The sequence below is a fragment of the Nicotiana attenuata genome, chromosome 8 (genome assembly GCF_001879085.1).
Source record: "Nicotiana attenuata strain UT chromosome 8, NIATTr2, whole genome shotgun sequence".
Taxonomy (NCBI): Eukaryota; Viridiplantae; Streptophyta; class Magnoliopsida; order Solanales; family Solanaceae; genus Nicotiana; species Nicotiana attenuata.
Genome location: NC_031996.1, coordinates 9309795 through 9332563, shown reverse-complemented (window position 1 = coordinate 9332563; position 22769 = coordinate 9309795). Strand labels below are relative to the sequence as shown.

General features: G+C 37.0%; 2 protein-coding genes and 1 non-coding gene across 3 annotated transcripts; 1 reads left to right on the top strand and 2 right to left on the bottom strand.

Annotated features, from left to right (window-relative positions):
- Positions 1936-13041, bottom strand: LOC109230878 (putative uncharacterized protein DDB_G0294196). Its single transcript, XM_019396338.1, has 3 exons — positions 12635-13041; positions 4700-4990; positions 1936-3460 (listed from the first exon to the last, which is right to left on the bottom strand). The coding sequence occupies exons 1-3, from the start codon at positions 12791-12793 to the stop codon at positions 2288-2290; spliced, it is 1623 nt and encodes a 540-aa protein (XP_019251883.1). The 5' UTR covers positions 12794-13041; the 3' UTR covers positions 1936-2287.
- On the bottom strand, positions 16540-16620 carry TRNAL-AAG. The gene has a single exon. It is a non-coding gene; the product is annotated as a tRNA-Leu (tRNA).
- On the top strand, positions 17716-18948 carry LOC109231472. The gene is made up of 2 exons (XM_019397132.1): positions 17716-18481; positions 18890-18948. Exons 1-2 carry the CDS (start codon positions 17716-17718, stop codon positions 18946-18948), a joined length of 825 nt encoding a protein of 274 aa, XP_019252677.1.

Sequence of the window (22769 nt, the reverse complement as noted above, 5' to 3'; positions counted from 1 at the left end):
TATTGCAACCAAACACCCACAATTAATGTGGAACTTATTACCAAGATTATTTTCAACTGTACATGCAACAAAACAACCTCAATATACTTATATTAGACTATACTTAGTCTTATTTTACAGAGCATGGCTCTCTATTTTATCAAATAAAGTCTTATTTTACAGAGGATGGCTCTCTATTTTATCAAAAAACTTAAGAAATGCAAGTGCAGCATCTCTTGCTTTTTCTGGTGCAGGCACTGTAGGTGTAATTGGCTCATATTCTGCTTGCCATTCTGCTACACATTGCTTATCATTGCCTCGAACAGGAATGAAAGAGAAGGTAACTCTATATGGCCAGAATCTTCACACTTGTTGTCCTCCAAGTTTATCTTGCATCACTTGCCCAATAAAATAAGAAGAAAGAGGACACCCAACTATTCTTTTCCTTGTCTTTTTTTCTATTGGCTCTGATAGCCATAGGCACCAGATGCTAAATCCTCTGGACTGCCTTTATTTAAATTTAAATATTTAATAGGCAACTATAGTCTCAAGATAAACATACCACCAAGGGAGCAGTGAGATTGTTGTATCTCTCCACCCTTAACTAGAAATGTACGGTCCAAGCGCTCAGAATCAATATTTTCCTCTGTAGAAAACGCTTTACCCCGTATTAGGCCTACTCGACACGACTCTGAGTTACGAGTTATCAAGTTCTAATTCAAATATCGAATGTCTAAAGCAAGGGGGAAAAAAACATTATATTTCGCCGAGCCGTAGAAGCGACCACTAATACTTACATTAGGGTAGACTATCTACATAACACGAGACTATCTACATAACACCCCTTAGGGTGCGGCCCTTCTCCGAACCCTGCATGAATGCGAGATGCTTTGTGTATCGAGCTGCCGTTATATATTATCTTTGTGATGCAGGACACCACCGGCAAGGTGATTATGAAAGATATACTAGAAAAATTTCTGAATTTAAGTGCGATCATCCTAGTATGAATCTAACAACTAATGTAAAAAGAGTAAATTTCACAAATGGTCATATAACTATGATATTTTTTTAAATCAAAGTCATATAACTTTGGTTTCTCAAACAAAAATCATGAAACTTTCACTAGCTCACACAAAAATCATCGTGATCAGAAAATACAATTTTTCCGCTAGTATAAACTTTAAGGTGATCCATTTCTTCAGTAGCTATAAAAGAATGTCTCATAGTATTAGTTATAAACTCAGATGCCCTAAAGAGTTTATTCTCCAAAAAGTTGCTTTTCTAACAACTGTAACAGCAACAGAAATCAAATCTAGGAGATAGAGAAAGAAGAGTGAGAAGAGAGAACAAGCATCTTGATTCAATGGTGACCGTCAAAACGAATAACTGCTTCTCTCCAGAAAGTGAAAAACAACAGCTAGGAATGTACAAATTTTGAGAATAATCATCCATGGATTGCCGAAGACCACGAGGCAACATGAAGCCATTTAGGTGATTGTTGATCGGCGGACCAAGTCAGCTTACTTCCTGCCGATCAGTGTGACTTACTCTACGGGCAAGCTAGCCACAGTTCTTTCGTTCCCATTGGTGCCATTAAGGCTTCTTTACCTTCCGACTGTTCTCCAAAGTGCATATAAATTGAAGCTTAACACTTTGATTCATAGAAAGTACTGTAATTAAGTATGCATAAAAAGGCGAATACCTTACAAAACGGCCAAAATTGCGAATACCTTACAAGACCGCCAAAATATAATTTTTGATTTCTTACTCGGTGTCTGATACCTGCATTGGGGCCCCAGTAAATACTGATTCCCGCATATTATGGAACAACGACCGGATCAAAGCATAGCAAGCAAGGTCATTCCAGTAACTCTAATGGGAATTGGGAAAGCCTTGCTATCCCATTGGTTCTGAAGTATTGACAATATCACATATTCTGAATTTTGAACACAGACGTTCAATCTTACAACGTTAACAAGTTAACCCTTTCAATTAAGCTGGGAGCAACCACGACTAATCAAAGCACAACAATGAGAGAACACGTTCAATCTTAAAAAGAGGTATTCAAAAGATCTTCTACATTGCAATATCAGACAGCGCGTTGCCTTACAACCAATAAAACTTCAGAAGTAAGACATGGCAAATATACAACGCATAGCACGATAGCGCCATAATACACCACCGTCAAATGCCTGCTTATATGACCCTTTATTCAGCAAATAGATAGTATTCAAGTCAAACTGTAGTTTCACCTTTTTAAACTTCTTGAGACAATACAAAGAACATAATTAGATTAGTGGGCTGATCCCTACCATCCTCTCTGAGAAGCGCCTGAAGAATGTCCATTCAGCCTATCAAGCACAGCATTGAAATCAACTGTTTGACCACTCTCCTCAAGCCTTTGAATCACATTAACCACGTGATCACCCCTGTAGCCCATGCTTACCACTTTCTCTATTAATTCATTGTAGGGATGAGTACGCACCAACTGCGGGGGACGAACCATAATATTGGGGCTGGGGGTGGACTGCGGGTTCTGGGGAGCGAAGCTGGAGGGAGGATAACCACTTTGTGGGAAATTAGGTGGTTGTGATGCATGTCCCCTTGGGCCTTCACTGTCGTACATCAAATATGCATTTCCTGTAGAAAGGGACTGGTGAGGCCCACTAGCTGCATAGCCATCTCCTGGAGCACCAAACGAAGGCTTGAGATGCTGGGTTGAGGGCTGTGACTGAAGCAACCGGCCAGACCTATCATACCCGTAGGGCATCGCCTCTGGACGGCTCGCAGCTGGTTGAGGGATTGCAGAAAATGACACTTGCATTGGCATGCTATTGTGGATCGCCTCTGGAGAAGGATTAGGTTGGCTGGATTGATAAGAGGGATAAACAGCAGGCGATGAGGGTCTAGCTTGCTGTTGCACAGTTGGAAGCTGCTGCGGTTGTTGAACCTGCTGGGGTACCTGTTGCGCCCATTGCTGCTGATATTGGGGCATTGACTGGATCTGTGGAGTCTGATTCCCCTGAGGTGCTGCTGGCTGTGGTGGTACCCTAGACATATCTTGCATTTGAGAAATTCGATACTGGGAGTCAGAGGGCAGATATTGACCTTGGGAAAAGTGAGTTGGAGCTGGTGGATTTGACATCTGCGGTGGGGGTAAATAGTAGCCCTGCGACTGCGTCATACTTTGAGAAGGAATTGGTGGTGGAGGTGGCTGCTGTGGCTGCTCCACGGGTCGGCTAGTAATAGAAGCCTGGGGTGCTACTTGATGGGGTAGAGCAAGTGCGAGTTGCTGCTCGTGCATGTCAGGTGAGTTCTCACTTTTTTTGGAATCAGACACAGGTTGAGCATTTCTGTCTTCATTCTGCTGAGAATTGCTGGGTGTAGCTGGTTCTTTCTGCGCAAGCTGAAGCTTAGCCAGCTCTTTCTGAGTTTCAGCAAGTTCTTGCTTATCTCTCAGAATCTGTACAGACCTGTGGACCTGCAGGAAGAACAGTGAAGAAATTAGTCACTCAATACCTCTAAATTAGGACAAAATGTGAAGGGAAAACTCTGCTGAGCAACTAAAAAATGCAATGGATAAGATAAGTTCACCCCTACTGCCTAGGAGCATTAGAAAGCTCTACATGGTATAAGAACATCCATGAGTCAGACACAAACAAAAAGAAAAATGCATGTTTTTGCATAGAAAGAGGGACGCAAACCATCCAAGTCAATCCTTGTGATTGGCATCTCTGCAATAATATGGTATTAATCTAATCACACATGGCCTTCCACTCAAAATAGAATTTAACATGATCAAGGTATGAGTAATGTTTCACAACTGTTCATGTGTACCTAGTTTAGGAAATTCTCTAGGATCAGGTCAGGGGTGGATGTAGTTTGTTAGGAACGGGTTCAATTGACCCATAACTTTCGACGCAGAGTAAAAATCTCTGTGTAAAAATTCATTAAAATCGCAAAAATAGTAGATATGAACCCATAACTTTAAATATATATGGGTTCAATGCTAAAAACTTTAAAAGTTGAACCCATAGAGTTTAAATCTTGGATCCGCCTCTGGATCAGGTTATATGTTAGAGCAGAAAACTTCTCAACTCTTGTTACAACACAAACATTTCTCCACTACAACAGAATATGTTTGAAGAAAATTTTAGCAGACATGAAACAATTCGCTGCTAGTACTCAACAAAAAAGATACCAAAACTTGAGACTGAGGCAGTAAGAAAATAGCTGTTATACATATAACTAAACCCTTACAAAAACAGTTCTAGTTTATTGTTAAATTTTTTAATCAGAATCTTAGATTATCCAACCACTTGCATATTCGTATTAGTTTTTTCTAATAGTTTAGTTTATATGTATAATCTGTTTTAGTTTTCTTTTAGGGTTTAGTTTAGTTTAGGAAACCTATTAGGATTCCCTGCTTTTCTAGGGCTCAGGATGGTGAGAGTATAAAAAGTAATGACATTTTAAGGGAAAAAAGCAAGAAACTTAAAAAAAATAGGATTATTTTATACCTCATGTCAAATATAACATGTAAGCAATAGAAACCATATTTTAAAAAAGTCAGACATTAATTTAGCACATACTACATAGGACTTTGGAGAAGTTAACATTCAATTTCTGCAAGGAGGTACGTCTAAAAGTACAGCATTTAGTTGAAGAAATCACATTTAGACAGAACTCAATATGCATGCATGAAAATCAGTGAATTCACCTCTTGAACATGCTTCTCAAGCGCCTTCAATTTCGAATCTGCCTCCCCATGATCCCGAACTAAATCAGCACGCATCTCACCAATGGACTTGTCAAGATTGTAACAGTATAATTCCAATTGTGACAAGCGTGAACTGATTCCCTCTAGAAATCGCATGAGATTGTCTGCATATTTTTTCATGGTCTTCTCAACAGTACATATCATGTCTTGGTTGAAGGAAGATTCTTCTGGTGGACTATACGTCGAAGTGGGAAACATTGATGATCTTGTCATTCTGCTTTTGTGGAACTCCTGCTTAATACAAGAGCATAAATGAGTTAAGAATCCAAATAGCGGTTGGTAGGTGAGATGAAGGTAATGTAATAGCAAAAATCTTTCTCGAAAGATTTAATAAGCACTACAGTAAGATTTTTCTTAATAAGAACACTAATTGCAAATCTTGTCTATAACTCCCATATAAAGCTGCTAATCTTGATTATTATTTTCAGTGGGCTAGGTCGAAACCATGACTCCACAGCATTTTCCAAAAAGGTTCACACCAAATCTAGTATCCAGAGGCAACCCAGAGCTATTGAAAATATTCCTCTTTGTGCTACATGGAAGCATTTTCTGCTACATGGAAGCATTTTCTCCTTGTTTTATTGCTGCTCAAATTTTAACTAACGGATGGAGTACCACCATATCCTTTCATTTATTTCATCTACAGAACGAGGAGTATAGACTAATATCATAAACTAACCCCCCCCCCCTCCCCATCCCCAGAAAAAAAAAACACAAGCAGCAAACTGTAGCTTGATCGCCAAATTGGTCAGTTCAACTGCCAACATAGAAACTTGTTTCTATATTCTTTAGTTATTAAATTTTTATTGTCTTTGCTGTTGGGTGTGCGAACAAAGCCCCACATTGGTAGCTGAAAAAATTGGGAGTCTACATATAAGGTGTAGGGATCTCTTAATGGAGAGAGGCCTTTTGGGAAAAACCGTGCGGGCTTGACCCAAAGCGGACAATATTACACCATGTTAAGAGTGTCATTGGGCCGTTTTAGCCCAACAACTGGTATCAGAGCCAGGTTTCGATCCTGGGACCTGTGGGTTATGGGACCAGACTTGACTCCTCGAGCCACTACTAACGAGCCCTTGGTGAGCTTCCATTGGCCGTTAAAGAGAGCATTATGGTAACCTTCATCGTCTAATCTTCCTGCGGAGATCCAATTGATAATAAACTTATTAGAAGTCGTGATGCAATATCCTTTGAAGACCAAACTATTGAAGATATTGACAAAGCTGAGAAGATAGATTCTCAGAGTAATGAGAGCTTAGTTGATATTGATCCAGTTTCAATTGCTAAGGCACCTATTGCACATGAAGGAACCCAAGACAATGATGGAGATAGTGATCAAGATCAAAATGATCATCATGGTGTAGATGTTATGGATGCTCCAGTTGATGAAGTTGTGGTTGATTAGCAACCAATTCCTGCACAGGTAACTACTACGAATGCTCCTGAAACCTCTCTTAGAAGATCTACAAGGGAGAAGCAAAAATCCATGCGCTATCCTCGTGATGAGTATGTACTTTTGACTGATGATGATAGGCTATAATTGCGTATTTTAGTCGATTATTACACTCAAATTTACTGCACTTTGATTGAGTTTGAGCTTTAATCGCTAGTGTCTTGCACTAACTGTGTGTTTTATGCCTTGTAGGAGTGATTCCGAGCTATATATATGTTATGGAGTGAATTCAAGTGATTTGGAGCTTTGAAGTCTGAGTAAAAGCTCAAGGAATTAAGCCGGAATCGTGTTTGGGGGTCAACGAATGATAGTTAGAGCGAACGAAGAATCGAGTAGGCATATTGCGCACTGTCTAGTAAAATAGATATAACTTTTTGCTCAGAACTCTATTTGGTCTCCACAATATATGGTTGGAAAGCTAACTCAAAGGGCTCCAACTTTCATGTTTTATGTTTTTCCAAATTCCAAACGGAACGGGGCCAAACGCGCAAGATTTGAGCCGAACGAAACCGGGCAAGGTGCGAATTTGGGCGCCACAGGCAGCGCCTTGCGCCACCTGTGGCGCCAAAAACAGTATGCACAAATATTTGGGCGCTATGGAGGGCACCTGGCTGGGCGCCGGTGACGTGAAATGTGTCCTCTTTCGCCCGGGACAAGTTTATTTCGGCCTTAGACCTACCCAACACGTATAAAAGCAAGACTAAACCTATTTTTGAAGGGAGAGGACGCCACTTTAGAGAGATCTAACATACTTTGGAGGAGAATTCACGTGGGGGAACACACACCACGCTTGGAGGAGGCTTCAACTAGTTTTTCTTCTCTTCTCTTCTTTTAGTTTCATAGTTTATTTGTTCTAGAGTTGTTGGGTGCTACATGAACGTTGTAGTTTGAAGCTTGAATTGTTCTTATTATTTTATCATATTGGTTTATTTATTCAATCTTGTGCTTAATTATTTGATTGTTTGATCACCAATTGAATACTATCTACGACTCTAGGATTGAACTCGAGAGAGGGAATTCTAGATTGCATATAAGATTGAGTAGAGCAAGATCTTAACTCTTAGGGGGAGCGGATTTGCGGTTAGGATAGGAATATACCTAATCGCCTTGCTTGGTTATTATACGGGAATTATAAATGCGTTCTTGTTAATTCTAATTCCATTGGAATATAGGCGTTTGGTTAGCTTGAATAGGCGAGTTGTACTTTGGGAGAAGGCTACGAGCAATATTAACCCCGTCAACCAATAAACTAGATAAATTAATTAGACAATTTAGGTAAAAAACTCAACGGGATTGTTAGCTAACCCATAGCTCTAGAATATTCACTCACATTGAATTCGTCTATATAATTCGCCAACTTATTTTCTTTAATCTATTAATTTGTTACTCTAGATTAATTTTAGTTAAATATTCATACTTTAGGATTGCTTGAATAGATTAATTGTGTGGTTTAATTTAGTCGATAGTTAATCACAAGTCCCTGTGGGTACGATATCTGGACTTACAATCCTATATTACTTGTCGACCACGTATACTTGCGTGTGCGTTTGGGAGCAACAAGTTGCGTGAATATTTAACTAAAATTAATTTAGTGATGAGTTGTGTGAACCTGAAAAGGATCTTCTAGACCAAATTGAGGAGCTAAAACGAGAATACCAATTATTCGACCAAAATATTATTAATGATGCCAAGGTTGACGAAGAGCTCAAAATTGAGGATGTCAAAAATAATGTAATTTTGGAGTTGGAGCGTATTGGACCTCATTCTAAACATTTTTCAACATTGTGTTTGGTTGGTGACATGGGAATTGATCCAGTCGAGCATATGAAGGAGTCAATTGATGAGGAACAAAGTGCTTATATTCTGAAATTTGTGATGTCAAGGAGACAAAACGATATTCCTCACTTAAAGGCCAAGAAGTGCAAGATGCGATACCTATTGCTTGGTTCATTTATTTTCACACCACCGCCCCAAGAACGTGACAAAAATTGATTCACAACTGGGGGCGCAATTCATATCCTCAAAGTGGAAGGAAAAGTGGTGAAAGTGATGGCGTCGTGCCGCGACGTTAAATAAGGCGCTTGTTGGGAGGCAACCCAAATTTTTTTCTTTTATTTTATTTTATTTTATTGTGTTAATATTTTTTTTGTAGTATTATTTTTGTATTTTGTAGGAGTACGAGCATGGAATCAAAGCCAAGAGGCATGTGCAAAAGCGAGCAGGTGGTTGAAACTAAGTGTGAGGTACCCGCACAATGGATCATACCAGGGAGAAGTCTGAGTATCCCGTGAGCTGCTAATTCTTCGGCCTTTGGCCTACCAGGGAGTCTCTTTTACCCTCTTGTTATTTTTAGTGTGCATTGAGGACATTGCACAATTTTAAGTGTGGGGTGAGGAGATTGTCTGGGTGATTTTCTGTGCTATCTTAGCTTAGTTATAGTACTTGTTCTTAGTGTAGTTGTAGTACTCGTTCTTAGTGTAGTAGTTTTTGTTAAAAAAAAATTAGAAAAAGTTTGGACTTTTCCCGATGATGGATCTTTTGGACAATTTTCTTGAGGGATAAAAGTCCGATTAAAAATACCAAAAAGAATTTTTTTTTTAGGATAGTTAAGTAGTATCCCTTGGTTTTTCTTTGGGCGCCGGTTCTTTTCCAAGGGTGTAGCTCGAACCGGGCACTTTATTTTTTTAGGAGTAGTTTAGGAAGAAACTGAGTCGTTCTGAGATACTCGTTGACATGATTGATGCTGGCACATTAGGCTATGACATACATTCTGTTTTCCCGTGTATTTGGTTTAAATTGTGAAGCCTAAGTAAAGTAAATAGCCTATTTTATGACGCTTGTTCTCAGTTGTTTGACTTGTATGCTACATAGTGGCAATATTACTTAAATTTTTTAATTTTGTGTGCTTACTTGACTTGAGAGTTGAATAGAACCGTCTTGATTGAGTCATGTGCAACGTGTGTGTGAGGAATTGTGATTTTCTATGCTATCCTGTGTAGTCTAGAACTTGCCTTGTGTGTTAATTGAAGCGAAATTGTAAGTGTGCTAATCTAGGAGATGACGTAGGCATTTTCTTGCTTGATCATGGATGTGTTTGTCACATAAAAATAAAATTTTCAGTTGCTATCCCCTTTGAGCCTATAGACCTTTCTTTGGCGCCCACATTACAAGCCATACTCCTATTTTGTTCTTAATTTGATATTTGATTGAACCTGTACCTCCTAAGGCACTTAGTCGCTAAAAGAAGTAAGGTTAGAGATTGGGGAGTAGCTTTTGAGTGGAACCATGGAAGGGCCGTTGGTGCACTAAAGTTGAAATTAAAGGTCACTAGCCGATGAACTTTATTGTATGGAGTGTGTGAAAAAGAAAAAAAAAAGAGAAAGAAAAATTTAAAGAAAAAAAATGATAGTGAAAGTATGTAGAAACATAAAACACCTCCAATTCTTATTGATTTGTGCTAGTGAAAAATAGAGAAGTGCGTAACTGAAAAGAGGGCTATGTCGGCAAGTGAATNTGAGAAGATACACACTGATGAAAATCCTTCGGATATGCTGACAAGGGCGGTGGTTGCAGATAAACATGAATTTTGTAGAAAATTGGCAAGCATGAAGCCTGTCAATAGTTCCTCTACTTGAAGACACATTTGGCCCCTTGGCTGGAGGGAGAGTTTGTTGGGCACATGCCCATGTTGTCCAGCCAAAGGCCCAATGACCTAATCCTATTCTCTTTTGGTTTCCAATCCTATTTGGAATTGGATTCGGTTTATTCCTATTTTGAGTGGGTTTTGGCTTTAAGAGAAAGCACCACTCATGATCTATAAATAGGACAACCTTGGAGAATTATTCTACGCTCATTGATACAAGTCTTTGAAAGACTTAAGCACATAAGAGTGGGTTTTGAGAGAGCTTTCATCAAGAGAGAAGAAAAGTATTTGTTTTGCTGCAGATTTTTATTCCGACCAGCCAACTTCAAATCCCGTTTTCCGATTCGTTAACCGTTGGATCGGGCTGAAATTTTGACCGAGTGTTCATAACAACTTGGTCTTGGATTTGAACGGTGGAGATCGGATTTAGAGGCTCGTAGCATCTGATTTCGAGCCTCGAACAGCAGCTTCGTTTTGTGAATTATACTCTTTCTTCAATTGATTAATTGTTGCTCTTGTTGCTCCGTGTTTGGCTCTTGTTGTGTAGCCAATTTGGAGAACTTTTGTAACCCTCTTATTGTTATAGTGGAGCTTTTTGGATCTTTGTGATCCCGTGGTTTTTACCTTCGATTTGAAGGGTTTTCCACGTTAAAATTTGGTGTTCTTTTTCTTCTTTATTTTCGGATTTGCCTCTTCCTCGACACAACAACTGGTATCAGAGCCCAGGTTCAGCGGAACGAGTATGGAGATGGCGGAGTGATGGTGCAGGGCGGTGCACACACAAGAAGAAGCTAGTTGCGGGCTTCGGTTGCCATAATACTCTAACAATGTGGGTGGCACACAGTGAATCTCGAAAATTGACCCGTGGATCGTGGTAGTGAGCCACGTAGAACTTAGTTCGAGGGGGAGATTGTTGGGTGTGCGAACAAAGTCCCACATTGGTAGCTGAAAAGATTGGGAGTCTACATATAAGGTGTACGGATCTCTTAATGGTGTGAGGCCTTTTGGGAAAAACCGTGCGGGCTTGGCCCAAAGCGAACAATATCACACCATTTTAAGAGTGTCACTGGGCCGTTTTAGCCCAACAACTGGTATCAGAGCCCAGGTTCAGCGGAACGAGTATGGAGATGGCGGAGTGATGGTGCAGGGCGGTGCACACACAAGAAGAAGCTAGTTGCGGGCTTCGGTTGCTATAATACTCTAACAATGTGGGTGGCACACAGTGAATCTCGAAAATTGACCCGTGGATCGTGGTAGTGGGCCACGTGGAACTTAGTTCGAGGGGGAGATTGTTGGGTGTGCGAACAAAGTCCCACATTGGTAGCTGAAAAGATTGGGAGTCTACATATAAGGTGTAGGGATCTCTTAATGGTGTGAGGCCTTTTGGGAAAAACCGTGCGGGCTTGGCCCAAAGCGGACAATATCACACCATGTTAAGAGTGTCATTGGGCCGTTTTAGCCCAACATTTGCCCCCCTCCAAATAAGTCAATTCTTCCATGCATTTTCAATCGCTTACAAACTCTGAGTGATTTAATACTTGGGATGTTGGAAAATTTCCAGGGACAGCAACTTCTCAACCCTTTGCCTAACAAGTATTTCTTCTAATATTTCATGTTTCTACCCTCCTCCAGCTTTCAAAAAGAGAAGCTCTTCTGCTGGTTATCTTCTCAGTATAAAGTCGTTCAGTCCGTGCCTCAGATAGAGCCCGTTCTCAATATTTTAAAATGCCAGCAAGAGGGAAAAATACCTATATATATTTTGGTCTTGATGATAGCAATCAACTATACCACTATTCCAAACTAGTTAGGATTGATTATATGAATCCTCTACATCCGTTCCGTCCTTGATGCAGCGCAGTATTGCAGTTCAGAAAAGTTTGCTCTAGGAAATGTAAATTGAACTCCTTCAATCAACTATGCTTCAATCCTAAAGGTAATTGGACTCAACCTATATGAATACTCTATGTCCAGTGCAATCTATTTGACCAGTGTGTATACGTTCATCTTGAGTAAGTACTATGCACTGACGGCGTAATACAATCAGGTCACTTAAAAGGTAAGTGCAGGTAACTCTATCTAATACTCCATTGATTGGTAACCTCGAGCAAATGGTAAGTAACTTGCTATAAAAGGTCAAATTACCAGATAGTGTACAAAAATCATTATACTGTCAGGGGTCATTTGGTTGGAGGGATAAGGGGCAATAATTCCGGGATTAGATGGGGGATTATTTTATCCCACGTTTGGTTGAATTTTTGAATTCGGGATAGCAATCCCAGGATTAATTTGTACCACAATTGTGGTATTATTCTATCCTACATCGACGGTAGGACAATAATCCCGAGATAAACACTACAATGACAAAGATACCCTTTTTCGAGGCTCTTCCCCAAAGTTCTTTAAAAAATACAAGGTTAAAATTGAAAAATCCCAACTTATCTAGTATACAACAAAGACATGTTTTATATTATACCCTGTATATCCCACTTTTAGTCAAATGAACCTAATATATACCAACAAAAATATAGTCAATAAATAGTCATATCACTATTTAATCCCTGTATTATAATCCTGTGATTATAATCCCTGGATAACTTGTTCTCCTACCAAACGAGCTCTCAAATATATATCCGAAAGTGCAAAAAATCAATTTTCAGCAAAACTTATAACACTCACACGAAACCTTTACCGCACAATAAATCACTCCAACTGGGGAAAGTAAAAAAAAAAAACATAAATTAATCCACCCGGGGAAAGTATAAAAAAGCCATAGTAGTACCTTAGCAGAATTGTTAGCAGCGGAAGGATCAGAGTGGGAGCCATTAGAGGGGTCGTGATGGGGAAAATCTTCATAGGAACAGAGAATATCATCGGACCCAAAATCAAAACCCTTTGAGCCCGATGAATTACTTGGTTTACCTGATGATCCAGATGCCATATTTCACGGATCGAAAAAAACTAGGGTTTTTCAGTTTACTGATCAAACAACGAAAAGGGGGATAAATCAACAACTAGGTTTTGTACATATAAAGGGAGTGGTGTATATAAATCTAGAGAGAGAAACTGGAGAAAGGATTATCTAAAAATTGTATAGAAAAAGTAATCTCATTTTCTTGGAGAGGTAGAGAGAGAAAAAGGGTTAAGTATATCGGGAATAGTTGTTGCTTAGCTCGACTGCAATTAGGAAGGTTCGATGTACACACCTCTTTTCCCCTAATATAATTCCTTGTTACTCCGTCTGTCACAAATTATTCGTGGTGCTTTCTAAAATTATTTGTCTCAAATTATTTGTCATTTTAGATATTTAAAGCTAATTTAATTATTTTTTTCTTATTTTACCCTTACTATTAATTATTCTTAAAAACTACAAATACCTCAATTGTGAATGAATATTAAATAAAAAAAAATTATATCTTAAGACATAACAGTCAAAAACCACTCCTATTTAATATTTTCTTAAGCGACGTGTAAAAGAGAAACACGACAAATAATCTGTGACGGAGAAAGTAGCTTGTAAAGTCGTTTGGTTATTGGATAAGGATATTAATCCTAGAATAAAATATAAAATTATATTTATAATATATTTGATTATGGGTATTAAGTATGAACTAGTAGTAGAATAAATTTTATACCAAAAAGATAAAACTAGCTATTCCCTATAGAAAGTGAGATAACTAATTCTATAAAATGTCATTGTCTATCTCGATAACCAAACGATCCCTTAGCATATCAAACACATTCGTCACTAATTTGGTCCAAATATGAGCAAGTTCATTAATAGTGAACACCTAATAGATTCTAACTTGAAACCTCTGAGTAATAATAGAAGAATAATGTAAAGTACATAAATGACCTGCTAAGTAAGTGGTAAATTTTTATCCTTGTCCCTTGAATAAAAAATTAAGTTTAATATGCATTGTCCCTCATCACTTGTCCTATGAGTAACACTTTAAATTTTGACCTTGAAGTACTGCCCATAATTCAAACGGGAGCAAAAGTTTAAGATCATCCCAAAAAGTATCGTATTTTTCCACTTTTATTGTTATATACTTATATTGGCCGTCTGACACTGTTATGGTTTAGGAGTCAAATATTTTTGTTTCCAAACTTGGATGTTTAGTCGATTATTTTATAAATTCTGTAAGATTAGTAGAAGTAAGGAAATCAAATCTTACCTTACTAATCTTATTTTCTAAATAAACATATTCGTTTATATAATTTCAGAACATTTGAAGTATTTCATTAATATTATCATCTCTACAATTTTCTTACATTTTAAGAATTCAAGTTGATTTAATTATTCAAATGCCAAACTTTAATGCGAAATTTAAAATTTTAGTCATCATTTGTGTTTTTAGCTATTATTATTATTAATATAATGTACATAAGTTGAACTAGTTTTAGTTCAACACTTAATACTTAAAATACTGTTATTTCCTTATCATCCTCTCATCAGTCGTGTCACTTATCCTTTAAACGTGAAAATAATGGGGGGTTTGATGCAATAAAGAGAATGGGTTGATAGCTAAATGTTCGCAACGAATTTTAAGTAAATGGACTCATTTTTTCTCATTTTTATGGGTGGATAGTGGATTAGATAATGAAATTAAACAACAACCTTTTATTATGGTAAATTTGCTATTATATTTAGCATGATATTTCTAGGAGTCTCCTTAATGATTTTATCCTATGAATTATCATGCTATCTTCTTTTAAAATCTTAGTATCTGAAATAAAACAAATTATTGAACAACTCAAAAGTTGCTTCCGCAAAAAAAATTAAAACAACCACATGAGGAGCTCAGTATACATGGTTCGATAAGTTTGATCTTTTGTAGAATAAAAAGATGAAAACATTATTTCTTTATTTATTTTCAATCAATTTTCTTTCTTTTATTTCAACAATTACGTTGATTTTAATGATCAAAGCTGATATGATAACGCATAAACTAGGAAATTATTTTAAAAAGCTAGTGGTATTGGGCCCTTCTTTAAAATTTGTGATAATGAAAGTGAAAAAGGAAATTTTTACCTAGCTATACTATATTATAAATTTATTTACTTATGTTTTTTATGTTTTGTAGTTTTTAATATGTATCTAGGTTTTTCTTACAAATTGTATACATTGCTCCTTAAAAGGCTCTCACCCCATTATTAGTGCCTTCAATTAAGTGATTCAATTATATCCTTTCCTTTTTTTTTCCCCTCTCCTCTTCTCTCTCCCTCTTTTTTTACATCAAAATCCCTTAATCTACTCCCAGAATCTCCATGTTCTCTCTTCCCACGATTGCCGGTAACTATATATTATTAAAAAATCGTCAATTGCATTGTTCTTTTATTGGGAGACTGGACAACACTGAAAATGAAGAAATACTCGGGAATTGTATCATAATTGTATTTGAATCGTATCAAGTACAACAACGCTTGAAATATAATTGTATCATATTTGTATCACAATTGTATCTAACTTATATATGGTACATTACCCAAAATAAACCTGATACAATACTAATAATTTAATAAACAATTATCATATATTTGTGATACAAACTGTGAAATTCGTCATGAACTCACAACTACTCGTAATAATATACAATGAATATACAATTATCATACATTTGTAATACAATTACTTCAACAATTATGATACATATACAATTATAATACAATCGTGATACATTTCTGAAAAATTGCGATACAATTATGATCTTTATCTTCTTCAAGTTTCAATCACAACTCTACACTAAAATCTAATATAATTTTATTAGTACTGTATCAAGTATTATTTTGGGTATTGATGTATCATATACAAGTCACATACGATAAAGATTTTATAAAGAAAGAAAACAAGATTCAAAACTTACCTACAACTTGATTCTAGAGCAATATTCCGATTTTGGGTGATTATTAAGAAAGAGAGAAACTATTTTTGACATCCTTTCGAAAATAAACAAAATCTTAAATGTAGGGGGGGGGGGGTATTAGAAATGGGGGTGGCTGTTGTGTAACTGACATGCTAAAATTAAGGGAGCTTGAATTTTTTTCTTTTTTATGATTTTGTATATAACTTGTAAATATAGATATACAAAGTAATTAATTAAAAACCTAAATAAAGGTGGTAAATAGGTTTCTATTGTAGTATAGCTTAGAGCTGTGCACGGATCGGATCGGGTCGGATTTAGCACGTTTCGGATTCGGAATTCGGATTTCGGATTTTAGAAAATGCAATCCGAATCCGATCCGAATTATATCGGATCGGATCGAATTTTAAAGTTTGGATCGGATCGAATTTCGGATCGTATAATTATGCCTCAAAGTTTCAAACTAATATGTATATTTTCTTTGTAAAAGAGGCAATGCATTAAGAAAAATCCATGTCTATGCAATTATGAGAGTACTATGGTGCCAATATAGCTAAATCTAGCAATTGTAAAAGGTAATAACTTGGAGGAAGATGTAAATGAAGTACTGACCATCCGAAATTAAAGTGTAGTATTTATACATTGCGTAATAATTTCGGATCAGATCGGATTAAAATATACCAATCTGAATCCGATTCGAAATCCGAAATTCGATATTGAATGGATCGGTTCGGATTTTGGATATCCGATCCGAATGAACAGCATAGCTACTCAGGTCCAATTTAAAAAGGAAAAAAGCAGGTCCAACTAAAAATAAAAGTAATGTCGAGAGTGGGATTTGAACCCACGCCCTTTCGGACCAGAACCTTAATCTGGCGCCTTAGACCAACTCGGCCATCTCGACAGCTTGCTTCATTTCGTTTTCAGATAGTTATATTAATGTTATCTTGAAGAATTTTAGAATTTCAAATGAGATTTCCTTTTCAATTTAAGCTCTTTCCATTTTGCATGGTGACTTGTAAGAGTATAATACAGTATGAAATTGTCAACTTGAAATATGGATTTTAAGAAAGAAACTATACATGTAATTGATATTTATTTTATTAGTTACATTATGAATTAATGACAAACAACAAGAAATCAAAACAGCATGTCACAACTAATGAACCTTCACTAATCCTTTTTTCCGCCCAAAGGATGTAGTGGAACCAAGAAGAGGAGTCTTAATAATTAGGACTCCTTGTATGTAATTAATTGCAATTACAAAGCTTATAAACCATCACTGTCGGATGTAGCGTATAGGTTATGGGTTAAGATGTTGTGTAGGTTTAATGAAACTCAATATCATTTTATACGAAACAATGAAAATTTCAACAAATACTAAGTTTCAAACTTAAAATATTACAAATACAATAAATTCAGTGCTAAAAATCTTAGACGAAAAATGCATATAGGAGGGTGTGAATGGAGTGAAGTAAGAGCATCATGTAAAGGATATTGAGAATATAGTAATGAATTAGTATTGTATAGCAGTATTGTATAGTATTTATTCTTGTACTAGTGTTGAGTCAGCACTACCTTTAGTTAGTGATTAGTGGTTAGTATTACAATAGGTTAGTTGTATGTATAGTGAACAATGTCAGATATTTTTGGTTGGTTAATGTTCATAATTCCAACTTAACCGACTTTAACAACTCCTTCTTTCCTCTCTCTTCGAGAAGCTTCTGCAACCTCCATTGGAGGTAATTCAGAGCTTTCTTCACTCTTAATCTCGACATGGTATCAGAGTGGAGGTCCGATCAACGACCACGCCTCATCTCTTTCTACTGTTTTTAGTCATTAAAGTGATCTAGGGTTTCGTTTAACTTCATTCGATAATCACAATTTGGGGAAATTTTGAATCGGACACATGCAGTGACGATCCGTCAGCGGACTGAAGAAATCTCAGCTGTACGAAGAATATTCCAACTATTATTCACAAATCTCTCATAAAATCTCCATGACAGTTACAAATCAAACTGATGGAGCGACCACAACCACAGCAGCAGCGACGACACAGACCACAATCGATGCTGGGAGTCCCCTTTACATACATCCTTCCGATAACCCGGGATCCAGTCTTGTTCCAGTACCTTTTGATGGGGTTGGATATCGTTCCTGGAGGAGGAGCGTGCTCAGTGCCCTTATAGTGAAGAACAAGTTAGGTTTCATTACTAGAGATACTGAGAAACCGGTTGCGAATTCTCCACTCTTTCGTCAATGGGAAAGGTGCGATGATATGGTCACCTCGTGGATCTTAAATTCCTTGTCAAAGGACATAACTGACAGTGTTGAGTATGTAAACGATTCCGTTGAGCTGTGGAAGGAGCTGCAGGATCGATATGATCAGACGAATGGGGCTAAGTTGTACCAAATTCAGAAGGAAATCAACGATTTGAGTCAGGGTGTGCTTGATATCACCGGTTACTACACGAAAATGAAGAAACTCTGGGAGGAATTGAACACTCTCAGTGTCAAAGCTCATTGCAGTTGTATATGCACTTGTGGGGCGAAGGAGAACATGCATAAGGCAGAACAGGATAGGAGGCTCATACAGTTCCTAATGGGGCTCAATGAAGTGTATACGGTTGTTCGAGGAAGCATACTTATGATGAATCCCTTGCCAAACATGGCACAGGCATTTGCCCTCCTAATACAGGAAGAGAAACAAAAAGAATTTAGGCCCAGGAACCAGCTGAATGTCGATTCCACAGCACTAAGAGCCCGTTTGGATTGGCTGGAAAAAAGTAGCTTTTAAGCACTTGTGCTTAAAAGCAGCTTTTAAGTGCTGAAACTTGTTTTATAAATAAGCAGTTACTTGTTTGGATAAAAGTGCTGAAGCTTAAAAAAAGCTGTTGAAGTGTTTGGTAAACAAGTGATGGTAAGAACTTTTTTCTGTTAAAAAGACAGAAATATCCTTAAAGCTGTTAACATTATAAAAGGAGCTGATTAATACAATATATTTGATTCATAAGATATGCAAACAAAAAATAATTTATATTTTAATTTAAATAATTACTTAAGATAGTTTTTTTATTTGTTTGCCAAGAAAATAAAAAGAATAGTTTTTGCTTTGTATATATCTGTATGAGAATCTAATTGATCAATTACCTTTTTTTCTTCCCTTGGCTCAGAAAGTGCTGCGACAGAAGTCAATCACAAACTTAAAAAGCCGTTTTATATATCAAGCTAATCAAATTGAAGTTATACACTGATTTCTCAAATTATATAAAAAGTTAGGTTATTATATGCATATTTCAAGAGAACGAAACAAAATAATATTTCTCAGTTGGAATGTAAAATAATAAATATTAGTGTTTTAAAAGATTCATACAACTACAAGTATCAAGCTTCACAAATTTCATTAGCAATCAAATCGCGAAGACCCATCCAAACAAGATCACTTTGCTCTTCCACATTTTTTGCATTTATATTGTTATTAGCTCTCAAAGATGTACCAACATCAGGATCAACAAATGGAACATATCTCTCATTCTCAGCTGCTCGGAATGCATCATCCATATTGCATTTTTTTCTAATATAGTTATGAATGGCCATAGTAGCAAGTACGATGTCTCTTTGAGTGTCAATGTGATAGAAAGGCATGTCTCGCAAAAATAGACCATCTTGCTTTCCAAACCCCAAATGTGCGCTCTACAATATTTCTACAAGAAGAATGCAAATAGTTAAATTTTTCAATTCGCCCTTCTCACAATTGTCTTGTTGCACCGCGGCGGAATTGTGCTAGGTGATATCTCACATTATCTCCTTTGTATGGAGCCATATATCCCTTCATGTAAGGATATCCTGCATCAACTAGATAATACTTATTTCCAATTGGACGTGGAAAGTTAAGTTGCGGTCTACGAAGGGCTTCACCAGATATACGACTATCGTGCGCTGCTCCTTCCCACCCAGCCCATGCAAATGTAAAACACATATTAAAATCTACGACAACAAGAATATTTTGAGTCGGATAACCTTTACGTCCAATATATGGTATTAACAATACCAGCAGTAACAAAGAAAAACGAGGTAGTGATGATTTGGTTAAGAATATTAGTGCTTGACGACATGCTTATATGAACAACTTGGCAGAGGTGTTAACGGGCTATCAAGCACTTAGCTCCAGCACTCCTAAACTACATTTTTCTTCATTTTTATAAAAAGATTCAACTTTGATAAAACCAAGGACCTTGCATATCATTAGCAAAGAGAGAACAGAGAGAAATTAGGAGTTTATCACTGGCTGATTGGTTAAATGGTCTGGATCTACTACAGTGATTTGTCTTCTTCTGTCAGAATTAAGGAAAATGCTATTTTTAACCCCTTTTCCTTTTCTTTCTCGTGAAGGAACAAATGTTGAAAAAAAATTGTAAGCAGCAAAAATTCATGCAAGGGAAAAAAGCTAACTCCATTGTTCATGAGCAATTGCATTTAAGTAGCGACGGTATATGAAACATAAGTGCAACAAAGGCACATCTAAATATTCTTCTAGCTTTGAAAACCCAATGTTGTACTTCAGTTTCTAAATAACCCCGAAGGAATTATCATAAGTAATGAAAACTTTCGGAAGAACACTAGTAGATCTGAAGTTCTTGCATTTGAATAGTCAAAACTCAATAAAATTTTCCAAATGAATTCAAACAAAAATATACAATAAGGATCGAGAAGAACTTACAACGATAATTGATTTCCACTGAATTGCTTGAAGAAAAGCGCAGAAAAATGAAGCAGAGATGAAGATGAAAGGAGGCAACGATAGTCTTCAAAGTGAAGAAAATAGGAGAAATACAATGTTTTAGGGTTTCTTTGACTGAGGGTAATTTTGGTATTATATAAACTTATAAGGGACAAGAGAGTAATTTTTTTGGTCAAACCAAAATGGCTTTTAAACCAAAATTGAAAAAGTTGGGGTCAGCCAACTTGTTGCTTTTGGCTTTTTTAAGCACTTTTTAGCTTTTTTTAAGCAGCTTTTTTTTTCCCCCAAACACTCCAAAAATTAAAAAAATTGCTTAAAAGCTGGTCAAACCAGCTTTTAAGCCCATCCAAACACCCTCTAAATGCGAACCTAGGAGGAAAGAATTTCAAGACAAACTACTCTACTGGAGCTGGAAACCAAGCTGCAAACAATAGAGCTCGACCTTTTTGTGACTATTGTAAACGACAAGGCCATACTAAGGATAAGTGCTACAAGCTCCACGGTTATCCTCAAAGTTTCAATCAAGGACCACAAAAACAGTATAGGCAAGGTGTACAAGGGTACAATAACAATACAAGGTTCAATAAGGGAAGAAATGCCATGGCAAATGCAGTCACAAATGTAGAGGAAGGGGAGAAACTGGAGCTTCAAGGAGAGAGTCAAAGTCAGAATGTCAGTCTTATAAAAGAACAGTATGGACAAATTGTTAGCTTGTTGCAACATTTTCAAACAAGAAGCATTGGAGAAGGTTCAGCTAGTGCAAACATGATTAGTGGAGCATCAATGAGCTTTGCAGGTATGATTGCTTGCACTTTTTCAATTGATTTTAACAATCTATCTTGCAAATATTTTAGTGCAAAAGCTGACTTATGGATATTAGACTCCGGGGCATCACACCATATGACTTTTAATAAATCTCACTTGCAAAACATAGTAAGCCTACCTTATCCTCTATTGGTCAAACTTCCAAATGGTTACAAAGTCAAAGTAAGTGAGGTTGGAAGTGTATCCCTAACACCTGAAATTATCCTGTACAAAGTTCTATTCATTCCATAGTTCAAATTTAACCTAGTGTCTATCAGTTCCTTAGCAGTTCATTTAAAATGTATTGCATCATTCTCAGACACTTCCTGTCTACTGCAGGCCCCTTCACTGAAGAGGCCTCTAGAGATTGGTAAGTTGCTGGATGGTTTGTATTTTCTTTGCTCCAAGTGCCTGAAGAAAGGTAGTCTTAAACAAAACTGTGATCCTTCTTGTCTTTCCATTCACACTAATGATGTAAAGGATGCGCACTGTCTATCCACTCTTCAATTCACTTCCAATTGTAAATAGTTCCATCTACAACAGCAAGAATAAAGACAGTGATTCTGCTGTGTTTTCTGATTCATTTCCTATTACTAATCTAGATGTATTGTGGCACTTCAGACTTGGTCATGTACCCTTTAGTAAAATGGGAGGGATTCCTACTATACCTGCAACTTTTTCTACTAAACAACCTTTCAGATGTAATATCTGTCCCATGGCCAGACAATCCAGACATTCTTTTCCCCAAAGAACAACTGAAACCACTGCAATATTTGAAGTACTTCATGTAGATCTATGGGGACCCTATCATATAACCACACACAACAATTTCAAATACTTTCTAACTTTGGCGATGACTACAGTAGGTCCACTTGGACACATCTCCTGAGCTGCAAAAGAAATGTCCTACAAATAATAAAGGCTTTTACAACCATGGTAGAAAATCAGTTCAAAACAACTGTCAAATGTATAAGATCTGATAATGGTTTAGAGTTCACCAGCAATGAAGCAACCTCTTTCTTTCAATTCAAAGGAATTAACCACCAAAAGACTTGTCCCTATACACCACAACAAAATGGGGTGGTGGAAAGGAAACACAAATATCTACTTGAAGTAGCCAGAGCACTACTTTTTCAATCCAAATTGCCATTGAAATATTGGGAAGAGTGTATTCTTACAGCAACATACTTGGTCAACAGGCTTCCAACCATTCCCCTAAAGAATAAGTGTCTTTTTGAGCTTCTATATAAAAAGAAACCAAATTACTCTCACTTGAGAAGTTTTGGGTGCCTGTGCTACCCTACTGTACAAAGCCCTTCAGAGATAAACTTGAACCAAGAACCAGTCCACATGTATTTGTAGGGTATCCTTTTGGTACAAAGGGGTACAAAGTATTAAGTCTGGCCACTAAGAAAATACACATTTCTAGAGATGTCTCATTCCATGAGTCAATCTTCCCCTTCACTCTTAACTCCACTACATCTGATATTCCATCTGTCTTTCCTAAT